We start from the raw sequence: 22,119 nt of genomic DNA on the forward strand, positions 1-22,119 counted from the left end.
GGACCCAGCAGTGTGCGTGGCCTCATCCCTGTCACCCCAGCCCTAGGCGGGGCCCAGCCCTCCTCTCTCACCTCTTGACATTGCCGTGGATGATCTCCAAGCTGTGCAGGTGCTCCACCGCATGAAGCAGGCCTGAGCAGATGCTGATGCGCTGGGGCCAGGGGAGGGGGTCTGAGCCACCCTAAGAGAAAGAAAAGGAGGAGAAAATAGTGACATCTGTGCCTTTTTATAGTCTCAATGGACTTTAAAGTGGCAGAGTTCTGGGCTCCTGTCTCTCCTCCAGCCCTCAGGTCCCCTACAATAGGGCTCTCAACCAGCATGGTTTACTGGCAGGGAGCTGGTTTTGACATCAGACAGATCTAGGTATAAATCCCAGCCCAGACACACACTAGCTGGGTGACTTTGGAAAAGACACTCAGCGTCTCTGAGCCTCAGTTTTTTCTTATATAAAATAGAAACGTTAATCCCTATGCTTTAAGGTTGTAGTAAGGATTCAAAGGAGTGAATGGTATGCCCCCACCATAGTGCCTGCCATAGAGTGGGTGCTCAATAAATAGCAGCTATTTTTATCATGACTATCATGCAGCAGTTCTGGAATTCTTCTCTAAGAGGGGCTGCTTGGGAGAGGAGCTAGGGACCTTGTGCTGGCACATCAAGCACATGAGATGATTTTATAAGTATTTGGAGAGATTTCACAAGAGCTGATAGAGATTATGGGTGGTCTAAAGCCCTCTATACTTCCACTGTTGTTCTAAGACTGAATGTCCAAGAAAAATCCCTTCTTACTTTGTAGGTGACGTCTTAGATTCTATATTCTCTAAGAACTGGCCTTGCTACCAGATTTCTTCTCAAAAACTCTGGAATCTGGAGCCACATGAACCTCATTTAAACTCTTGCCCTGATACACATCAGCTATGTTTCTTTGGGTAAGTTACTTTGCCTCTCTGTGGCAGAGACTCCTCTTTTTGAAAATGGGGAAACCTCTGGGGTTGTGGCAATGCCTGAAGGAGATGTACAAAGCCATTATCACGGTGTCCTGCCCAAAGTGAGAGCTCAGCAAAGCTAACAATCATTATTATACCGTGAATAACCACTTTGTCTGAACCCTCCCAAGGGAAGCAATAATTCTGTTGTGGAATAACTTTTGTCACTCTGTTTGAGGACTTTATGAGAAGGAGGCTTGTTTGTCTTAAAAATCATAACAATAGATATAACACTCATGTGGTATGATATGCAAAAGGTCAAATGAGTATGTAGTAAAAGTCTGTCTCCCAACCTGAGCCCTGTCTATGTAGTTCTCTCCAGAGGCAGTCAAGGCATCAGTTTCCTTTATCTCTCCATAAATATTCCACACATTCACAAACAAATAGGAATTTATTAGAATATCATTTTTAAGAAAAATTTACCTTCACTTTCCATACTCTGTATCTGTTCATTCTTTTTCTTGTCCTAGTGCATTGGCTTGCACCTTCAGAACAAAACTGGATATATTTAGTGCTATATTTAGCACTATGGGTTATCTTTGTCTTACTCTTGACTTAAATGCCTCTTTGTCAAAAAACTTTTAAAATAAGTTTTTCCTGAAGATGTTTAGCCAGATCTTATCTATCTTGGCCCAACTCCTCTCCTTGAAGGTCCTCTCAATGGCCCCCTTTGCCTCTGAATCCCTTTAAGTCCTTAATCCTTGATTCTGTAAGTGAGTGCTGCCTAGTCCTGTTCTTTGACCATGACCCAGCCCCTTACCTGACCCTGGAGTCTGTCCTGTAAAGAACCATTTGCCATGTATGGGTAAATCAAGCTGTAAAACTGTTCTCCAGTGCAGCAGCCCAGCAGAGGTAAGACATTGGGGTGGCAGCATCTGAAATTAGGCATCAGTACAGGCATGAGGAGTCAGACAGAAAGAATAATCAAAGACTGCTCCATTTCCTACCTCCTCCACCTCTTCTGCCCTGTCCACCCCCTGAGGCCACCAGGAAGCTCCCAGGTACCAAATGCTCTTACTCCTGAGGGTAGAGATGACAACTGCATGCCTTCAAGGAGCTTGAAAGCAAAGAACTGGAAGTACATGATATCCCAACCACCTGTGATTCTTCACAAAATCCTCTTCTGGTGGATTCAAAGTCACTGTTCCCTCCCGACTCTCCTACCTCTCTGACAGCTCTTCCTTGGCCTTTCCCACCAAGACCCTCTTCCTTTGCCTTTCTCTGAAACCTGAGTCTCCCTGGATGGGCTCATCATCTCATCTTATAAGCTTCTCCATCAGGGGTCTCTCACCTCTACAAAGTGCACCCTCTCTATGAGGACCACCCTTAAATTTCAGCAGGTCCAACCCACAGTCCAGACCTGAATGTCAAATTGCATCCCAATGTTCCAGGTGAACAACCTAGACTCAACAAGTTCCAAACCTGATTCTTCAGCCTCAGTTATTTGCTCAACCAAGGGCACCACCAACCATCCAATTTTCTAGGAACCTCCTTACCTCCCCCATCTAATTAGTCACCTTTCATTGTCATAAATAGCTTTCAAAACACCCCCTTCATTCTCCCCTCCTCCACCTCGAGGCAGACCCTGATGTACTCTCCCAAACAGTTTCAAGGACCTCCTGCCAGATCCCTCAGCCTCTCTCCACTTCCCATTAGGCCATCCTACTGTATTTCTGCACACTTTTCACCATCATTAGTTATTTACATTTCGCTCTCCCCATGGCACCATTAACTTCCCCAAGGCAGAGGCTGTGTTTTCTTCATGTCTGCACTCCCAAGAACCAAGAAAGGCCTTGATGACTCACATTTGCCAAATGAATGAATGAAGCAATGCCTGCTTACTCCAGGAAGGCACTATACCAAGATGGAGAGGGAATCAGATTTCTAGTTTCCGTTAAGAGTGTGTGTGTGTGTGTGTGTGTGTGTGTGTGTGTGTGTGTGTTTGTGTGTGTGTAGATAAGGGTGTGTATATATGTATATGTGTGTGTGTTTGAGTGTAGTCATACATATATATGAAGAGAAAAAGGACTAAAGAAAATATATAAAAATCTGAATACTGTAGCAGTAATTTACAGATGCTATGGAAAATCGGTGGTTTCTATTTTCCTCTTTAAAACTTTCTTTAGTTCTTAAAATACACCACAATCATCACACACCGCTTGCCTGAGACTGCATATTTTGCAGAGAAACTCAGAGAGTGACTCGCCAGCCTGAATGACAGCTGGCGTCCAGCACACTTCAGAGGCCTAGTATGTGTGCTGTAAATCCATCAGGACAAGTGTCCAGTCTGCACATGTCCTCCCCCTCTCTTTCCCAGTCCCCCTGCCCCCACTAAGCTCTGTGATGGGAGGTTCACTTTACTTCTCCAGCCTCAGTTTCGTCATCTGTAAAATGCAGATTTGAGGATGACTTTCGAAGGCCCTTATTGCTCAAGACCAGAGGTAAGCAAAATTTCTCTATAAAAAACTAGACAGTAAGTATTTTAGCCATTGTAGGCCATCTGGCCTCTGGTGCAATTCCTCCACTGTGCACGATCACGAAGGAGCAGCCACAGATGACACAGAAATAAATAGCACAGCTGGGTTCCAATAAACTTCATTACAGATGCTGATATTTGAATTTCACGTACTTTCCATGTGTCATGAAATTGTCTTCTTTTTATTTGCTTAACCCTTTAAGAAAGTAAAAACTATTCTTAGCTCTCAGGCCATTAAAACAGAGCTAGGCCAGGCTGAACCTGTGCGTCATCATTTGCTTTTAGAGTTGGAATCAGTACATTTCTGTCCATCTCAAAAAATGGGACAGAAACAGATTCTTCCCCCCCGGAAGGAAGGAGTTGAGCCAAGTGAGCCGAGGTTCTTTTATAATTCTAATCCATGCATACGGTGGCTACAGAGAAAAAGCATGGAAGGAGTCAGATCAACCAACCAAATTTCAGCTCTGCCACATACTAGCTATGTGATCTTGGACAAAACACTTAACATCTCTGTGCCACAATTTGTCTATGTGTAAAATAATGTGATAACAGTAGCCATGTTATAGGGTTCTTGTGAGGATTACATAAAGAAAATGCTTAAAACATGTTGCCACATAGGAAGCACTATATACAGGTTAGCTGTCATCACTATCAAACAGAGTATTTTCCAAACAGGAGGCTTACCTACGACAAATTTGTACCTCTGCCTGGAAGAATTTTTCAATTGATCCTGGACCTGAACAGGACATCTGTGGGAAAAGACAATGAAACATGAAAATCCAGCCTCACCATGCAGCCTCCACCTCTTACTGGAAACCAAGAAGTGCCCACCTCTCTGAGCTTCTTGAAGATAAATGGTGTGCCGTGCTTTTGCCCTCTGTAGACGTCGGCAAAGGTCCCCTCACTGATTTTGTGGCTTGGGTTGAAGTTATCAGTTGCCTGGATCACATCTACCTCACTCCAGAAAAGGTCATCTTCAGCGAGGCTTGAAAGTGTCTCTTGCTTAGGAATGGAGGCACTGAAATCCTGGAAATTCAGAGAGAAGAGACAGAGATTAATATGGAATTAATATGGAAAGTAGTATTTTCCCTACTACCTCAGGGAATCTCAGAATAGCAGAGCTGAGGGGTGAATGGGATCATCTCATCCAGTGAGGAGGAATACAAAAAGGACAGATCCCAGCTCCATTTCTAACTTACTCTATGACCTTGGACAAGTTATTTAACCTGAGTCTTCACTGGCTTACCAGCAAAAATGAAGATAATCATAGTATCCTGAAAGGTAAAATTACCTTTCTACCTATAGATTAACTACAATGTGAGTATTCCCAGCCCATGGTCAATGTTTCCTTTATTTTTTATTTTCAGTTTACAAAGGTGAGCATCAGAAGGTCAAACAACTGAAGTCAGATTCCACTCCAGGTCAGTGACTGGGCTGGTGCCCCTGGTCCTACACATGGTATACATGCTGAGAAGCAGGATACAGGTCCACATAACCTATGTAAGTCTAAGAAAAGCAGCCCTCCTTAAAATAGGTAAATATAAATTTCCATTTTTTAAAGTTACATATGCTTTATAAGGAACTCCCAGGTGGCACAGTTGGTAAGGAACCGACTAGCCAATGCAGGAGATGTGGTTCAATCCCTGGGTCAGGTAGATCCCCGGGAGTAGGAAATGGCAACCCACTCCAGGATTCTTGCCTGGGAAATCTCATGCACAGAGGAGCCTGGCGGGCTACAGTCCACAGAGTCATAAGAGAATCAGACACGACTGAGCATGCACGCACAGCACTGCACGGCATGCTCTTATAAACAGTTTTAAAGAATTAGAGTCGGGGGCTAATTATGCATGATCCCATTATCCTCTTAACTGTTATTAAAGTTTGGTGTAATTCTTGCCAATTAGATATATGAAAATGTCTTTTTTAAATTGGGATTGTGGGAATTCCTTAGAAGTCCAGCGGCTAGCACTGTGCACTTCGGCTTCAGGGTTCATGGATTTGATCTCTGCTCTGGGAATTAAAGATCCCAGAAGCTGCAGTTCAGCCAAAAAAAGAAGAAAAATAAAGGATAAATAAATAAAAACTGAGATCATATCGCACATATTGTTTTGATTTCTGGTGTTTTCGCTTAACGTTACTTCATGATTATTCTCCCAATTATTCAGTTGTCTTTAAAAATGATTAACTATTAAAATATAAACCTCCTTGCTTAGGTGACAGTCCCATTTAAGGAAGAGCTCCACTGACCAGATCTGTGTAGCACTGGCTTCCCTGCCAGGCACCATGAAAACGTCTTAACATAATTTCTTTCAAAGTCTAAAGAATAAAAGTGTACTTTTCACCTTGAAGATAATGCTGAAATTTTTAATCCAGCTTGGATTATGTTCACCTTTATACCACTGCAGTCATAAAATATGATTTTAAAAAATTTTTAAATGAAAGAAGAGCCTAGAAAGGCAAAAAGTGCTTAAGATTCACAGAAGTCACTTGTGACCCTGGGCTCAAATCATAAAAATTCAGGATAAATCAGATATATTTTTTTGTTGAAAAAAGGTTGGAGGGAAGGCATGTTCTAAGCAAATGACTACTGCCGCCAAGATATTTCAGGGGGTGAGGAGGATGCCAATCATCAGCTCTCATTTAAACACAAATAATGGAAAAGCTCATTAAAAACTAAAGTGCACCCTCTCCCTGACCCTCTCTCCTGTTTTATTGAGGGTTAGCACTTAAAGAGTCTTAGAAGTTCAGAGTAATTCGATGGGGTTCTCCCCTTCACTCTGACCTCTAACCCCCAAACTGGTCTCAGGGAATAAACATGTTGCATTTTTGAAAGACAGTCAAAGCCGGGGGTTACATTCAGGGTGGGGGGTTTACCTTTGAATCAGCTGAGGCAGGCTGGTCGGTTTTTAAGGAAGGAGAGGCATGTTCAGGAGAGGCTGGGAGGCTGACTCTGGCTGCAGCAGGTCCTGGAAAGGAAAGACAGTGGATCAGGCCTCAGCTGCTGGAGGAAGGTGGGAGGGGTCCCTGACTGGTCCCCAGACCCAGCCAGTGTCTCATTCACGCCACTGACGCTGTCGATCATGACAGCAGCCATTTCCTGACACCCAGGCGCTAGCCTACAGGCTGCTCACATGTTACCCTGTGGAAGACTTCTGACAGCCCTGTGGGTTGGTCCTATACAAATTCCCCGTGACAGGAGGAAGAAATGAGGCACTGGAGGTGGCTAGTAGCCCCGGGTCACACCGATGGTAAGTGGCAGAGTCAGCCTTCAAAGGGAGTTCCTTGTGCCTTCTGACTCCTAGCCCGAACCCACCTTCCCCGAAAGCAGCTGAGAAGGACACAAGTGAATCAGCTACGGAGCCTGACTTCTAGAAACCTCCATGTGGCAGGAATGGCAATAACCAGCCTCCCAGGGGAGAGGCGAGAGAGGTCTGTCTCAGGGAGTTGTGAGATCAAGGAAGGCTTCACAGAGGAAGGAACACTTGACCTGGACCTCCAACAGGGGGAAAGGTTTGCAACAAGTAGCTGTGAGGAAGGGAGGGCGCCAAGGCCGTGGAAGCAGCCCAGGAGGAGGCAGTGGGGAAGCCCAGGCTGCGGTCAACACTCCAGGCAGGCTCAGTTAGCACACACTGAGAGCACGCCTGGCGCTGTTCCCAGTGCCTCCCTGACCTGACTCACTTCACCCTCACGGCAGTTCCAGGAGACACTCATCATCTACTCCTTATAGGTGGTGAAACTAAGGCACAGAGAGGTGACCCCACCTTTCCAAAGACACCCAGTCAGTGGCTCCAGCGTCTGTGCTTTCACTCCCTTAGTAAACGGAGAAGATTCCCAAGAGACACGTGGAAGTGGACCTTGGCCAGAAGCCAGGGATTCAGATGTCATCGTCTGGAAATACCTAAGTGGTCTTACCATAGGGCTGGCCTCTGTGTAACAGGGAGCCGGCCCTTCCAAGGGAACCTGACTTTGGCCCCAGGGTTGTGGACGAAATCCACCTGCTTCAATTATGTCTGGCCTACATCATCAGGAAAGGAGTGATTAATGTGGAACTTTGGCCATAAAAATTAATTCAGAAGACTGAAAACAGCACCATGGTGAAACTAAAACCAGCTTTTCAAAACTATTTACCCAGGCAGCTAATAAAACAAAACTCACCTGATACAAAGTCTGAGATTCTTTCATTCTCTGAGAAGAGGGGCCACCCTAAGCCTCTCTCCCTGAGTTTTCTGCTGCTTCTAGAGTTTTTGTTTGTTTTCTTTTTCTTTTTTCCATATTTTCCAGCACTGGCTATATTTTAAAGGACTACACTTGAGAAGGTATCATGTTGGTACACCCACACTGCACAAGAGACCCCCAGAATGGGGGTAATAACAACAAACAACCCCCCCAAAATACACAGGTGTACACACAGTCACACATACTCTCTCTGTCCATCAGTACACCTCAACTTAAATTGAGTAATAAGAGCTATAGCTCAGACAAGGATATTAAACTTTTGACCAATAGAAAGGAAAAAATAAAACCAGAATAAATGAATAAAGAAGATGGGGTATTTTTACTCAGCCATAAATGAAAGGGAAAAGGTTGAGGGAGAGATAAATTAGGAGCTTGGTTTAACAGATACACACTACTATATACAGAATAGATAACCAACAAGGACCTACTATATAGCACAGGGAACTATACTCAATATTCTGTAATAACCTATAAGGGAAAATAACCTGAAAAACAAGAATAGAAATATATATTTGTATAACTAAATAACCCTGCGGTATGCCTGAAACCAACCCAACATTGAAATCAACTATACTTCAATTTAGAAAAATAAAAAGGTAAAACAAATTAAGTAAAACCAGCAACACATTGCAGACCAGCGGCTGGCAGTATAACTGACCAAAGACCAGCTGCTCATTCAAATCCCTCTGTGCATCTGCCCCCAGGCTGAGCTTCCCACAGCAGCTCCCACCCCCACCCCCACCCCACCGCTGGTGGCTGGGTGCAGAGGGGAGGCTCCCTGGGTGGGTGCTCCACCCGCAGCTGCTCCATCTTCAGAGGCCTCCACCGTTGCCCTGCCATCTCGGCTCAATACCCTTGGCCTGAGTCACAGTGATCACAGTTGTCCACCTCCTAGGTGTGGGCCACGCGTCCATGCTGCTCCATGATGTTCTCTTTCACTCTGCTCTAATTCACATCTGAAGTCTTCAGCACTGAATCCCTAGTCTTTTGTGCATGTAATACACGCTCTAACACCTGTGCTCCATGTACACTGGCGGGCAGAGGCTCCACACTCTGGGAACAGCTGCTCCAGGCCAACTCGACTCTCCTGCATATCTGCACAATCTGCTCTTCCCACCCCAGGGTGGCCGCACTAGGCTGCACACATGGTCCCTCACCCTCTCCCACTGCCCAGCCACACCAAGGTCCGCACAGGCCTCACACAGCCATGATTCTCTGGTCTGATACCTGGGGTTTGCTCTGGGGGCTGCACCAGGCCTCTCAGTGGAGCGGGATCACTGAGGCCTGCTCTTGTGACACAGGAGAGCTACTAGGGGTGGTTCAGTCTGTTTATCTCTCTGGTGTGGAGAGTGGGGGAAAAGGGAGTGGAATTTGGGCCAGTACTGCAAGGCTGAGAAATCAGGTAAGAACAAGCCTTTGCTTTCTTTGGAAACACTCATGGAAGACACTAGTCTACACAAATGTCATTTCCAAAACACTAAGAGTTCATCTTTCGTGTGCCATTTCCCACAGAAATCTTTCTAGAATGTTTGCTTGCTCAAGCAGGATGCACCGAAATCTCGTCCTGCTGAGTTGCGTCACTGCAGGCAGGGTGCTGGATCTCATTCTGGAGTTTTCTGGATCCTTCCCCATGGCAGGCAGTGCGTCAGCCTCTACAGCTTCCCCGTCTCTTTCTTGGTAGCAGACAGAACTGAGCTCCCGCCCTGGCTCTGTCATTACTAAAGATTTGAACTTGGGTAATTGTGCCTCATTTCAGCATTCTCAGGTGTAAAAATGAAGAAACAACAACAACAAAAGGAAACAGTAATAGTCCCTTCTTTGTAGAGTTCTTTTCCAGATTAAAAGGTGGCGTAAAGCACAAAGATCAGCCTCTGGTATATACGGGGTACCAAGGCCGGTAAAACTACATACAGAATGAGAGCAAATCAATTCTGATGAACAGCCGATGCCTCTCCTATAGGTAAGGCTTTGTGACAGTTACTTCCGTCACTCAGTGCCCTCTTATCTGAAATCTAGCTTTGGGCATTTGTTTAAGGAGGTCCTGAGAACTTGTCCATGGCTCATCTGCTTGTGTATTTTCCTTCTCCATGTCTCTCCCTACCTCCTTCCCAACTACTGCCAGGGGACCAGGAGATACAGAGGTTAAGATGTGGACTCTGGAGCAACTCCCATGAGCTGAATCCCACTCCCACCACTTGGTCAGCCGTGGAGTTTTGACAGGTTATGTCTCCTTCCCCAGCTACCAAGAGCCCTCCGCCCTCGGTTGTCAAGCTGACTCAGTGACTGCCAGGAGGTGCCGATCCCACCTGTCAGTCCTCCTCCCCAGCTACCTTTGCCTCCACATTCTCCACTCCTATGAGAGAAACAGCTGGAACTCTGGGGCCCAGCAGAACCTTGGGGTTTTCCCAAGAGAAGACTGGCTTTGGATTACTTGAGGAAATTAATAATCACACCCATATTTTCAGCTTGGGCAAAGATAGACAATAGACTTCCTGTCTCTGTCTACAGATAGTTATCGTCCTGACTTGCCTAAGAACATTTCCTCCCAAGTGCCATTCAAGAAAGCGAAGGTGCAAAGGCTGGTAGAGACACAGAGTGCTTGTTTTCACAGCAGCCAAGCTTAGGAACCTCCAAAGAAGCTGCTATATCAGTAATCTTCTCTAGCCTCACCTGAACTCTCCTAGAATTTCCCTATTTCATTATTTTCCTTCCCTTTGGCTATCAACCACTGTCACATGAGCTTTAGGACCATATCCCCTTATCTTTCATCACTGATCAGACTTCTGTCCTTAACAAAAAAACTCTTTAGCTGTAGGAAATAATTCAGACTACTTGGACTAGAACTAACTTTTCAGACTCAACCTAGCTGGGGTGTCTGGAACATTCCTACGATCAGCTAATGCTTAATGAGCATCTACATGGTGGCAACCCCAGGTGTTTGATTACTTCCCACACAGGATGATGTGGTTTCTATTATTATGCCCATTTCCTAGATGAAGAAAATGAGGTACAGAGAGGCTAAGGTACTCAGTCTCCTGCTGGTGAGGACAGAGCTGGGATTCAAGTATAGGTCTGCCAGATGCAAAAGCCCATGCTGGCTCCTCTCAGCTGACACTGACCCTGGCTTCAACAACAACGAATTTGGGAGGTTTCATGGATTTGGGGTCTCTGGCTCTCTGCTCAGGAGACTGCAGAAGAACAGAAGGTCGGTGGGACTCCAGGGGAGATGTGGGAAGGATGGCATGAAGAACAGGTCCCCTGCGGAAGTCACCTACTGGCTGAGTCCTTCCCCGGGGACAAGGAGTTGGAGACAACTGAAGTGGGCTGAGAGGCTTTGGGGCAGTGGTGTGTGCAGTGGCTGGGGACATGAGCGTTCAAATTACATGGCTCAGATGCTACTTCCTACCCACATGACCTTGAGCAAGTCGCTTTCATGCTCTGTACTCAAACTCCACAGAACAAAGCAGCAGATTTGTGCCAGGCAGAGGGGAGGAAGACTGGGGCAGGCGGCACCCCTTGGCAACCCCCAACATCGCTGCAAGGGCCAGGGGCCTGGGGAGAGCAGATGAAGAGGTCACTAGGCTCCTTGCCCAGAGCCTGTGCTGGGGCTTGGGGAACCAAAGGTAAAATACCTGGGCCAGGTTGGATGCATGAGACAAGTGCTCGGACCTGGTGCACTGGGAAGACCCAGAGGGATCGGGTGGAGAGGGAGGTGGGAGGGGGGATCGGGATGGGGAATACTTGTAAATCCATGGCTAATTCATGTCAATGTATGACAAAAACCACTACAATATTGTAAAGTAATTAGCCTCCAACTAATAAAAATAAATGAAAAAAAAAAAAAAAAAACCTGGGCCCGTAGCATATGAACTTGGTAGGCTATAGGAAATAATTCAGACTACTTGGCCTAGAATTAACTTTCTAGACTCAACCTAGCTGGGGTGCTTGGAATGTTCCTAAGATCAGCTAACGTTTAATGAGCATTTACATGGTGGCAACTCCAAGGTGTATGATTCCTTGCGACACATGATGATAACCTCTCCTGTGCTTCAGTTTCCTCATCTGTGAAATGGGGAGAAAAATAATACCAAACTCCTACAGTTAGTTGGAGGTTTAAAAAGGTCAACATCTTTGAAGGGTAAATTTAGAACAGTCTGTAACACATACAAAGCCCTCTGTTACTGAGTTTCTTTTTCCTTTTTACAAAAATGGGGGACTTCCCAGGTGGTCCAATGGTTAAGACTCTGCTCTGCCAATTCAGGGAACAACCCCTAGTTGGGAAACTAAGATCCCACATCCTGTGCAGTGAGGCCAAACCAAAAAAAAAAAAAAAAAAAAGGTAATAGATGGCATATATCCTTTTGTCGCCTGACATTTTTAACCTCAACATATCACGAGCATATTTCCATGTGTATATACATGTGCTCTGTTGTGTTTAGTTGCCCAGTCATGTCCAATTCTTTGCAACCCCATGGACTGTGGCCCGCGAGGCTCCTCTGTCCATGGGGATTCTCTAGGCAAGAATACTGGAGTGGGTTGCCATATCCTCCTCCGGGGGATCTTCCCAACTCAGGACTGAACCCAGGTCTCCCACATTGCAAGCAGGTTCTTTACCATCTGAGCCACCAAGGAAGCCCATGGATATACATCCCTATATCACTGTTAGCAGGATTTTACTGTTACCACCATCTGTGATTAATTTTGCCACCCACCCTCATTGTTTCCAATTTTTTGCTATTATACCCTGAGCTAAATAGCCTTAGAGATAAAACAGTTCCTTAAATGAATCTCCTTTAAATTGAAAAATTAAGTTTAATTAAAACTACCTGAGCCTGGAAAGGTGGGTGGCCTCACAGGCTGCCCCGTTTCTTGCTCATCCTCAGTGTTTCTTACAGAAGCTGCCAAAGGCTTTCCTGGCTTCACAGTGTCCAAGAAGTCTGGGATGGAAGACTTGATTTCAAGAACTGGTTTCCCTGAAATGAGGTAGGAAGAAAGCAAGCTATTATCATTCAATGAAGTGGATTAGCCATCGAGAGGTTGGATGGAGAAGTCAAAAGACTTGGCTCAGAGTCTGGGCTTGGCTTTAAATTCATGTGCCCCGAAAGTTGTTTCCTTCTCTGGGCCTTGGCCTCCCCACGTGTAAGGTATAGCGCTTGGACCTGACAATCTCTGCGACCGTCCAGCTCAGACACTCTTGAGTCAGATACACCTGACTTCCAATCCTACCAGCTGTGTGACCTTAGATAAGTCACTTTCCTTCTCTGAGCCTGTTTCCTCAGCTATGAGACAGAACTGACAGTCATGATAACATCTGCTTGCTCCCCTCACAGGGCTGTTGGGAGGAGGGAATGAGAGTGCAGACATGAAAGGACTCTGTAGACCATGAAGTCCCCTGGACACATGGGGGAACTCAAAGACCTCCACCCTGCTGAGTCCCCAGTTAAGCCCCTAAGTATAAAAGGACTGCCAGTCTTCCAGCTTCCCCTTCCATGAGCAATGCAAACACGTGCATCCTTCCCTGTTTTAGAGATGGGAAGCCTGAAAATAGCAGCCACGTCAACTGCGAGCCATGACGTCTGGTCAGCCCCAGTTCTGCAAGCATGAAATCCTCCCAGGGTCCTTCAGTGCATCCTGCCAGAGATGAGGACTCTGAGGCCAGAGCAGGTTAAGTGGCTTGTCCGAGATCGCACAGCCTGAGTAGGCAGGACCTGCTGAAAGAGCCTGGGTGGAGGTCAGCTGCCTTTTGAGAGTAATCACTTCCTCTTTGCAGTGATTTGGGAAACCCAAAGGTGCTGGAGGGTGTGTCTCCACCAGCTTCCACAAAGCCTGCTCCTAAGAATTGGCTTCCTCTCCCCTCCCCCAGCACTGCCGTCCTCTCAGGTTGGTCCCGGCCTCCAGCTCCAGTGGCCTCCAGAGCCCTCCCCAGGCCTCATCGTACTGAGATACCTTCCTGGCCCTGCCACTTCCCTGCTTAGAGCCCTTCTGACTCCCCACTTCCAGGATAAAACACACACTCCCCACATGAACCCTCTGACACCCCCCCACCCCCCACTTCCTCCCAGACCAAATCCAAATTCTACAGCCCTGCCTTCAAGGCCCTTCACCTCCTGGTGGTGGGAGGTGGACCCATATTTTTTGAGAATCAAAAAAACAGAGTGCCCCGAAGTGTGGGGAAGACTGGCCACTCGCTCGTGCTCACATGGGCAGCAGGTGGGGCTTCAACAAAACACCTCCAGCCTTCGGGTCTGCAGGAGCATTTATTCCAACAGGTAAAGTGCATCTTGGGGCTCCCTGGGGCGGCTCGGCGGTAAAGAGTCTGCCTGCCAATGCGGGAGACTCAGGTTTGATCCCTGGGTCTGGAAGATCCCCTGGAGGAGGAAATGGCAACCCACTCCAGTATTCTTGCCTAGGAGAATTCCATGGATAGAGAATTCTCCTAGGCTAGGCTACAGTCCATGGTGTCACAAAGAATCTGACACGACTGAGCACACACACAAACTGTGTCTCTCAGTAAATAAAACTGGTCATTGCCACGGGACCAAACTTCTCACACAGGAGCTTTGGGACTAGAACAATAATAAGGCCTAAATTCACAGCACTGCACGTGGAAGGCCATACACATTTATTTGATGTTCTCAACAATCTCTGGTGGTTGACAGATATCTCTGCCTTTTACTTTTGAGCATATTGAGGCTCAGATGGGTGAAATGGCTTGTTCCCAGCCAAAGAGCTGGTGGATTCAAACCTGGGGCTGGTTTCACTGTCATTCACCCAGCAAGGACAGAACCACTCACATGCAATGTCCTCAGCACTCCTGTTCCCCTCTGCAGGTGGCTCAGCTCTGGGGCGGCGCCATCCGAGGAAAAGCAGGACAAAGGGTACAGGGTGGGCGCAAGTGAGGAACGGCCAGAAGGAATGCACAAAAGTATCCAGAAGGCCGAAGGAGGGATAATGGGTGACTTTTTCCCTGTTTCCTTTACTGGCACTGACATACTACTCCTTTAAATGGAACTGTCTTATAAGATGGGTTTCCCAGTTAGCTCAGCTGGTAAAGAATCCACCCAGTTCAATTCCTGGGTCAGGAAGGTCCCCTGGAGAAGGGAGAGGCTACCCACTCCAGTATTCATGGGTTTCTCTGGTAGCTCAGATGGTAAAGAATCCGTCTGCAATGCGAGAGACCTGGGTTTGATCCCTGGGTTGGGAAGACCCCCAGGAAGAGACATGGCAACCCACTCCAACACTCTTGCCTGGAGGATTGCCATGGACGGAGGAGCCCGGCAGGCTACAGTACATGGGGTCACAAAGAGTCGAACATGACTGAGAAAGTAAGCACAGCACGGCATCTTATAAGACAGCTTTTATCTTATAAAGAAGTAGCAGAGCTTAGCTGCTCAGAGTCCAGGTTCTGGCACGGACACCAGTTTCATCACCTCCTAGCTGTGTTGGCTTTGGACAACTTCCATGAGACCAGAGGAGTGAGCACATGTTAACTGATTAGCTCGAAACATGGGAACTTCATTGGTGGTGGTGGTATCATATTTTTCAGATACTGGGTTATCTCTTTTATTAAAAAAAAAAAAGACTTAATATTTAGCTGTGCTGGGGCTCAGTTGTGTCATGTAGGATCTTTGATTTTCGTTGTGGCATGCAGGATTTTAGTTGCAGCACATGGGATCCAGCTCCCTGACCAGGGATCGAACTGGGGCCCTCTGCATTGGGAGCATGGCGTTCCAGCCACTGGACCACCAGGGAAGTCCCATGGGTTATCTCTTAAGCAGCCCACATACTGGGTGTAAAGAATGTAGGGCTGGAGTCTTTTTTTTTCATTTAACATAACTCTGAATCATTTACAATTTTTTATTGTTGTTTTACTGCACTTGTTTTTTTAAGTTGTGGTAAAATACATAAAACATAAAATTTATCATCTTAATAATTTTACAGTTCAGTGGCGTTAACTGCATTTACACGACACAGCTAGAGAGACGCCAGCATGCCTGCGATAAAGAGCCCACAGGCCGCAATTAAGACTCAACACGGCCAAATAAATAAATAAATAAATATTATTTTTAAAAAGACAAGTGCATTTACACTGTTGTCCAACCATCACCGTCACCCATCCAAAACTTTTTCATCGTCCCAAACTGAAACTGCCCTCTTCCCAAACTGAAATTCACGCCACCCCATATGGGGGCCCCCAGAGGTCACACACTTCATTTCTCCCCACCTGGGGTTCTCAGGCACCACGCTGCCCCCAGTGCCAGTCTCATCAGGGAGAGGACCTTCTGGCCCAAACTGTGATCCCAGAAGCGAGGTTCCTCCCCAAGGGCAGCCCTGCCCCAGGATTCACGGATTCCCACGTCTTTGCTCGCATCACACACTGCCTTCCTCAGGTTCTGGGTGACACAGTTTTTGTAGAGACTGACAACAGGGACATTCACCAGTGGTGAACACTGATATCTGGGAAGATACGGAGCAGAAGCGAACACCCTAGGAGGAAGGGGCCTCTGGGCCTCTCAGAGCCCTCTTCTCCCCTCTCTGGCCCGCGGAGGTGGCCCCTTGACACACCCCGCTCTCCACCAACTGCCTTGTGTGGGTCTCATTTCTCAAAGGGCCACGTCCAAGCCGTCCTCATGACATCTGTGTATGAGGCATAGGGCCAGAGGTGGCTCTTCTGTGGCTCCAGTTCCCCTTGCACTGGGCCAGTCGGACCTGCTGGTGAAGGGGATCCCAGACAGCCCAGCACAGCAGGAGATGCTCCCGGATATATCAGCTTCTAAAGGTCCCACCTGCACCCCAACTGGCACCTTTTCCCCATCCGAGGCCTGGTTGAGCCTGTTTCGTCATCCGTCAAACGGGAGTGAAGGTGACCATTCCAGCCTGACCTCAAGTCAGTGACCTATCTATCCCTTTCCCCTTTCCTTTTCTGCACAGACCTTTGCCTCTCAGTCAAGATCTATTTGGTAGGAACACCAAGGCCACCCACGCATCTGTGGCTGACCTCTCTGGTCTCCACCCTCAGGAACAGAAACGGCTTTGTTACATTCTCAGCCTAAGGAGAGTGTGCAGTGACATGCAGGAGCCTACAGCTGGCACTGCAGTCTGCGCAAACATGTGGGACTGGGGCACACACCCGCGGGGAGGGAACAGTCCTGTGGCACCCGGCGGGGGCTCCAGCCTGAAACTGAACTCATCAGAGCATTTCAGCTGAAGTCCACCCCGGGCCCACCTAGTCACACACAAGGGCATAGAGGACAGCTGGCGGAGTCCAGCTTCAGGCCTGCGGTAGCAAATCAAATTGAGAAGCTTCAGTTTCCTGTGAAACCCCCGTCTCAGCACTCTGCGGGTTTTCAGATGGTTTTGAGATGCAGACAATAAATAAACATGACATATCTTCAGTTTGACTCTTGGATTGCTGGTGCCCGATCTGAATTGGAAGGTGCAGGGCACACTTTTGCTTGTCCCTTTTCCTATCATCAAACCCAGGAGTGGGAGAAACTGGCTTTTCCCCTGTTACTGCCTGGAAACTTATCCGTGATAGCTGAGCGGATACAACGCCCACTCCTTTGGGCCAGTACATACAGCAGAGTGTTGTTGAAATAAAAATAGAACATCAAAGGCAGGATGGGGCAAAGGAGGACATAACGCTCACACAAAAGGGTCATGATGATCTTTAACTCACACAAGTTTCCTGTCTGCCAAGACCAAAAAGCAAGTCAGTGACATCATTTATTCCTATGACTGATGGATGGGAGCAGCCTCTCGCTTCCAGGAGACAGCACTCTTTTCTCTGCTGCAATGACATGTTCAAAAAGAGTCCACACAAAAAGCTGATTTTGCTGGATCATGAGAACCAAAAATAGGAATTGTGATCACCGAGTAGAAGCGAGAGGAAGTATGGGGAAGCCTCCAGAGCCAGCCCCTTTTAGGCTGGATTTCTTAACCTTCCGGGCTTCATTTGCATCTTCTATGGAGTCAGAATAATTATAACCCTTCTATCCCAGGACAATCCCAGGACTCAGTGGAACCAGATACAAAAACCAGATACACAGCTGGGCCAGTGACGGGAGAGGGCACAAACTGTGACTCATTCATTCTCTGTCCTTTCCTGCTGCTCAAAAGACACAGAGGAAGCATCTCTGATCCCAACTTAGGTTCTCTGAAGGAAGCATCTGGGGTGGACAACTAGTTCCAACAGTTTAAACCCTCCAATGGACATGTGAGTCTCAGTGGGCAGTGGCAGGGCCTTGAAGGTGCAGTGGCCATGGCGCTGAGTATTACAGAAGCCCAAACAGAGGAGAGCTGTGCCCTGCTCTGTCTGCTGTGTCGTTGGCAGCTCACACCCTGGAGGACAGGCAACTTGGGGTTCTTCTGTCAAGACCCCTGGGAATGGGAGGAGATGCCAAAGCTCAAAGTAACATCGTTGGTGGCTGTGGGTGCCAAGGGGTTGAGGTGTTGGTTCTCAGATCAATTAAATCAGAGTCTGGATGTTTTCGAAAGCTCCCTAGATAAGGCTCAGAACTGCTGGTTTAACCCAGAATGATGAGGATTGAGCTTCCAGCTCCAAGGGGCAGAGGAAGAGAGTCAGAAGCGTTTCTCTCTGCTCTCTCCATAGTTCCCAGGGGACAGTGGATCTGATTCCTTTTTCTCTCTGCTTTGTATTTTCAGGATGTCCCACTCTCTCTAACGAGTCACAGATCACATGTGCTGTGGAGCCCTATAGTGAACTCAGGGCTTCCAGCCCACTCATGCACACCGCAGCCAGGCTCGTGGGCAAAGGAAACTCTCCAAGTTTCATCTGACAAGTGGGACGAGGAACTGTGCCCTCCACCCCCAGAGATGATGAATAAGTAAGTGCTCAATAGTTATAAGCTACTATTGTAATTTACTATTGTTATGATCATCACCCCCGAGTTGAGGTCAGGCGTTTTTTTCTCCTAAGTGTTTTCCCATATGTGTAACCTACTGAATTCAGATGACAACTCTGGGGGGAAGGGCCAGTTGCTATCTCTAGGTAGTACTTCAGTAAAGTGAAACCTGACATAGTTCTCTTACTTATATTTTGTTTATGGAGGCCCCACTTCCTTTGGTCAAAAGGCTTATGCGTGCTGGGCCCTTGGCAGAGGGCCCTGGGGTCTCCTCACTGGGGCTGGCAACTCGGGAACATTTGATGCAGTGGCAAATCCGGGAGCCACACACTTGAGCAAAGGGCAGTCCAGCTGCCGGTAAGGTATTTCCCCAGTGAGCAAGTCTGGAATTTCCCCCATTCTTCACAGCCCTCAGCTGAGGGGTGTTACCTCAAGGTAAACAGTGATGTAGTTTGTTTGTTTGTTTTTAGTATTTATATATTTGTCTTTATTTTTTGTGTTTATTCTGACTCATGTGGCTTAAATGGATCCCTCTGAGAGCAAATAAAAGTGATTCAGCCCCTAAGTGAGGAACCCAGGTGACGGCTGGCCATGGCAGGACAAACAGAACTTTCTGGACCCGCTCGTTTCCTTTTCCTTTCCCTCCCTGGGCATGCAAAGTCCACACACACCCCTAGAAACTCCCAGCTCAAGCTAGACATGAAGTTAGGCAAGTCAGAGAACATGACCTGTCTTCCCAATCACCCTATCTAGGATCCTCCACTGGAACTGTTACCCAGCTGCTAAAAAGACTCATCCATCCTCACTCACTTACTCATTGTGTTAGGGACAGGGGATGCCAACCGTTATAAAAACCCACATGATAGTTCAAAGACATCTAATTATAAACTGGGAGGAGTTCTGCGCTGAAAACAAGCTGGAGGAAGGGAGGGGTGCCCAACACTTACTTACACGGGGTGTCCAGGGCAGGCTTCTGGGGACAGGTGCCATTTAAGTCGAGACTCAGAAGACGAGAGGGATGAACCACGGAAAGAATGCAAGGGAGCTGGAGGAGGGGGGTGGGCAGGGACCAACATTGTAAAGAGAAGGGACAGCATATGCAAAAATCCTGAGGCAGAAGATAGTTTGGTGTAGCTCCCTAAAATGAAAGACGACCCTAGTGGCTGAACTGAATGAATGGGAGGGTGGGGGGAGCAGCCAAGATGAGCTGAGAGAACTGGGCAAGGGTTAGACCCTGTGAGACCTCGTGGGCCATGGGGAGGTAGAATCTTGTAAAAAAAACCCCTTGAACTGAGAGGTACCCTAGAGCTGAGACGGTGCTTACCAAATAGTCATTTGTTCCCCTCAGACCCCAGCCTCCCTTGCAATTAGGCTGGGGCCACGTGACTAGTTCTGGCCAATAGGTTTTAAGTGGAGATGCCATTGTCACTTCCCGGACAAAGCAAGCCTCGTCCATCCTCTCTTTCCCTCCATGGTGACTGTGGAAACCATGCATTCCTGATGGCCTACCAAATGCCAGAAGGCAGGAGGCAGCCCCAGACTCTGGGAAATCAATCTTTGCTACATTGAACAGCTAAGATTTCCAGGTTTATCTGTGACTGCAATGTTCCACAGTCCATCCTGATTAATGGGCAGCCTCAACATGCGTCCAGTGCGCGTAACCCAGAGGAGCTTCTTTCCACAGCGAGGCATACAGCGGGGGCTCAGTAAACCCAGCTCCCCTCCCTCCGGCTCCCACCTGTCCTCTGAAAACTGGGGACTGCTTGAAAGGCGCCGCATGCGCCCCTCTGTCCATGCTCACACGGACTCCCAAGAAACCCACAGTGATCAAAGCCTCGCTCGTTTCCAGTGGAATCACTAATGCATGGAAGGAGGGTCAGGAGACCACGCTGACTCACACAGCAAGGATGTTTGAAAAGCCTAGCACCGCTTATGTTCTGAAGCTTCCCCGTTTATGAGACAATAAGACAGGACAATGTCTATGCCTGTTTTTCAGAGGGGAAAGTGAGACTTGATGCCATCTGGTGATGTCCCCCAGCAGGGGTTAAGGTCAAGCAGACCTGCATCCCTTCCCAGCCCGTTGCTTACTCGCTGTGTGGCTTTGGGTGACTTACTTAATCCCTGCGTCTCAGTTTCCTCATTCATAAAATGAGAATAGCGAGATTTGTGAGGTAAGATACTTGCCCAGCACATTAGGTGCTAAATACAAGTGGTGACTAGCACTCAGATAGCGTAACTCCGGGCTGGGATGTGGTGGGAGGGGGGAGGCGGGCTCTTGGTCCAGCGCAGTGCCACCATCAGAGGCAAGTCTCCTGGGGTCCTAGGACCTGAGTCCTTCCTTCATTTTGTTGTTCCCTCATGGTAGGAAAGGAGCGAGATGTTGGGGAAATCTCCAGAACACACACACCAGCCCTGTCTGGTCCTTGCAACTGCTCAGCCTCTTTGGGAGAGAAAGGGTTCATTCTCTTCCGTTTCACTTTAGGAAACTGGACAACAGACAGAAACTCCCCATCCAGCGAGAGCCCAGCTCCAGGAAGGAAATGACTTTGGCTGAGCCACCAAACAAAAGTTAGAAATTGTGAAGGTTGCTCAACTAAGAAGAGACTGCGTGAAAATTGGGAAACTTGAAAGAACAAACTCCCGGGAGGATGACAGCAGCAGATGGGGAGAAGAAACCTGCTTCACCTCCCTTGGAGTCCCTTCAGATTCCAGAAACTTCTTGCTCTCCTATTCAGCTGACACCTGGAACCTCAGAGGCTCCTGTTCCCCACCACGGCCAGAGCAGTGGGGATACTCCCTCCCAAACCTTCCCTTCACTCCCGATGAAAGCAGACCTGACCATGGCCAAGCATCGCTCCTTTCCACCACTGGGCCTTTGCACACACTGTTCCCTCTGCCTGCAAATGCCTGTGTGGTTGGCCCACCCTTCCTCTGAGTGGAGATTGAAGTTTCAGTTCCTCAGGGAAGCTTCCCCAGATGAGATCAAACCTTCCCCTCTCCCACCCTCCTACCTACATACCCACTGGAGCTACACTTCTCCTTTGAGCACTCCTGCTGCGGCTGGGTACCCATCTCTATGCCATCACCCTGTGCATATCCAGCTCTCAACTAAACTGCAAACTCTTTCAGGTCAGAGATCTAGTCTGTATTTTCACTGCTGTGTCCTCAGCACCTAGCACATGGTGGGCGCTTGATAACAGGTCTCAGTTCACTGCTCGACTCTCTTCTCCAGATTTAACTGTGTATTTAACTTCCTATGGGGAAGAACAAGGGAGAGTTTCACCTCACAGGTCAGGCACAGCTGGTTTCATGCCTTCATGCTCAGAGCCAGACCCATCAGACCACCGCTGTTGGCAGGTTCAGCTCCTGTGCCCACCTTAGTGGCATTTCATCAGCTCTGAAGCTCAGCTGTGATGACAGCCAACCTACCTCTGGCTGGAAGCCACAGCTCTGATACTTTGGCCTCTGTCTTGATTCCAGCTCCTGAGACCCCCAGATGCCAGCACACAGCCCTCTCCCTAAGCCTGGTGGTCAGGAAAAGTCCCCATCAGGAGAAGAA

General features: G+C 47.8%; 1 protein-coding gene across 2 annotated transcripts in view; it reads right to left on the reverse strand.

Annotated features, from left to right (window-relative positions):
- Positions 1-22,119, reverse strand: part of IRAK2 (interleukin 1 receptor associated kinase 2) — a 54,996-nt gene that overhangs the window by 14,035 nt on the left and 18,842 nt on the right. For both annotated transcript variants that reach the window (XM_020887544.2, XM_020887543.2), the window contains exons 3-8: positions 12,522-12,668; positions 6,334-6,425; positions 4,291-4,485; positions 4,144-4,208; positions 1,744-1,858; positions 72-181 (exon numbers count right to left, since the gene is read on the reverse strand). In XM_020887544.2, coding sequence (XP_020743203.2) covers positions 72-181; positions 1,744-1,858; positions 4,144-4,208; positions 4,291-4,485; positions 6,334-6,425; positions 12,522-12,668 — 724 coding nt within the window. The remainder of the gene's footprint in view (positions 1-71; positions 182-1,743; positions 1,859-4,143; positions 4,209-4,290; positions 4,486-6,333; positions 6,426-12,521; positions 12,669-22,119) is intronic.

Source organism: Odocoileus virginianus, chromosome 26 (genome assembly GCF_023699985.2).
Source record: "Odocoileus virginianus isolate 20LAN1187 ecotype Illinois chromosome 26, Ovbor_1.2, whole genome shotgun sequence".
NCBI lineage: Eukaryota > Metazoa > Chordata > Mammalia > Artiodactyla > Cervidae > Odocoileus > Odocoileus virginianus.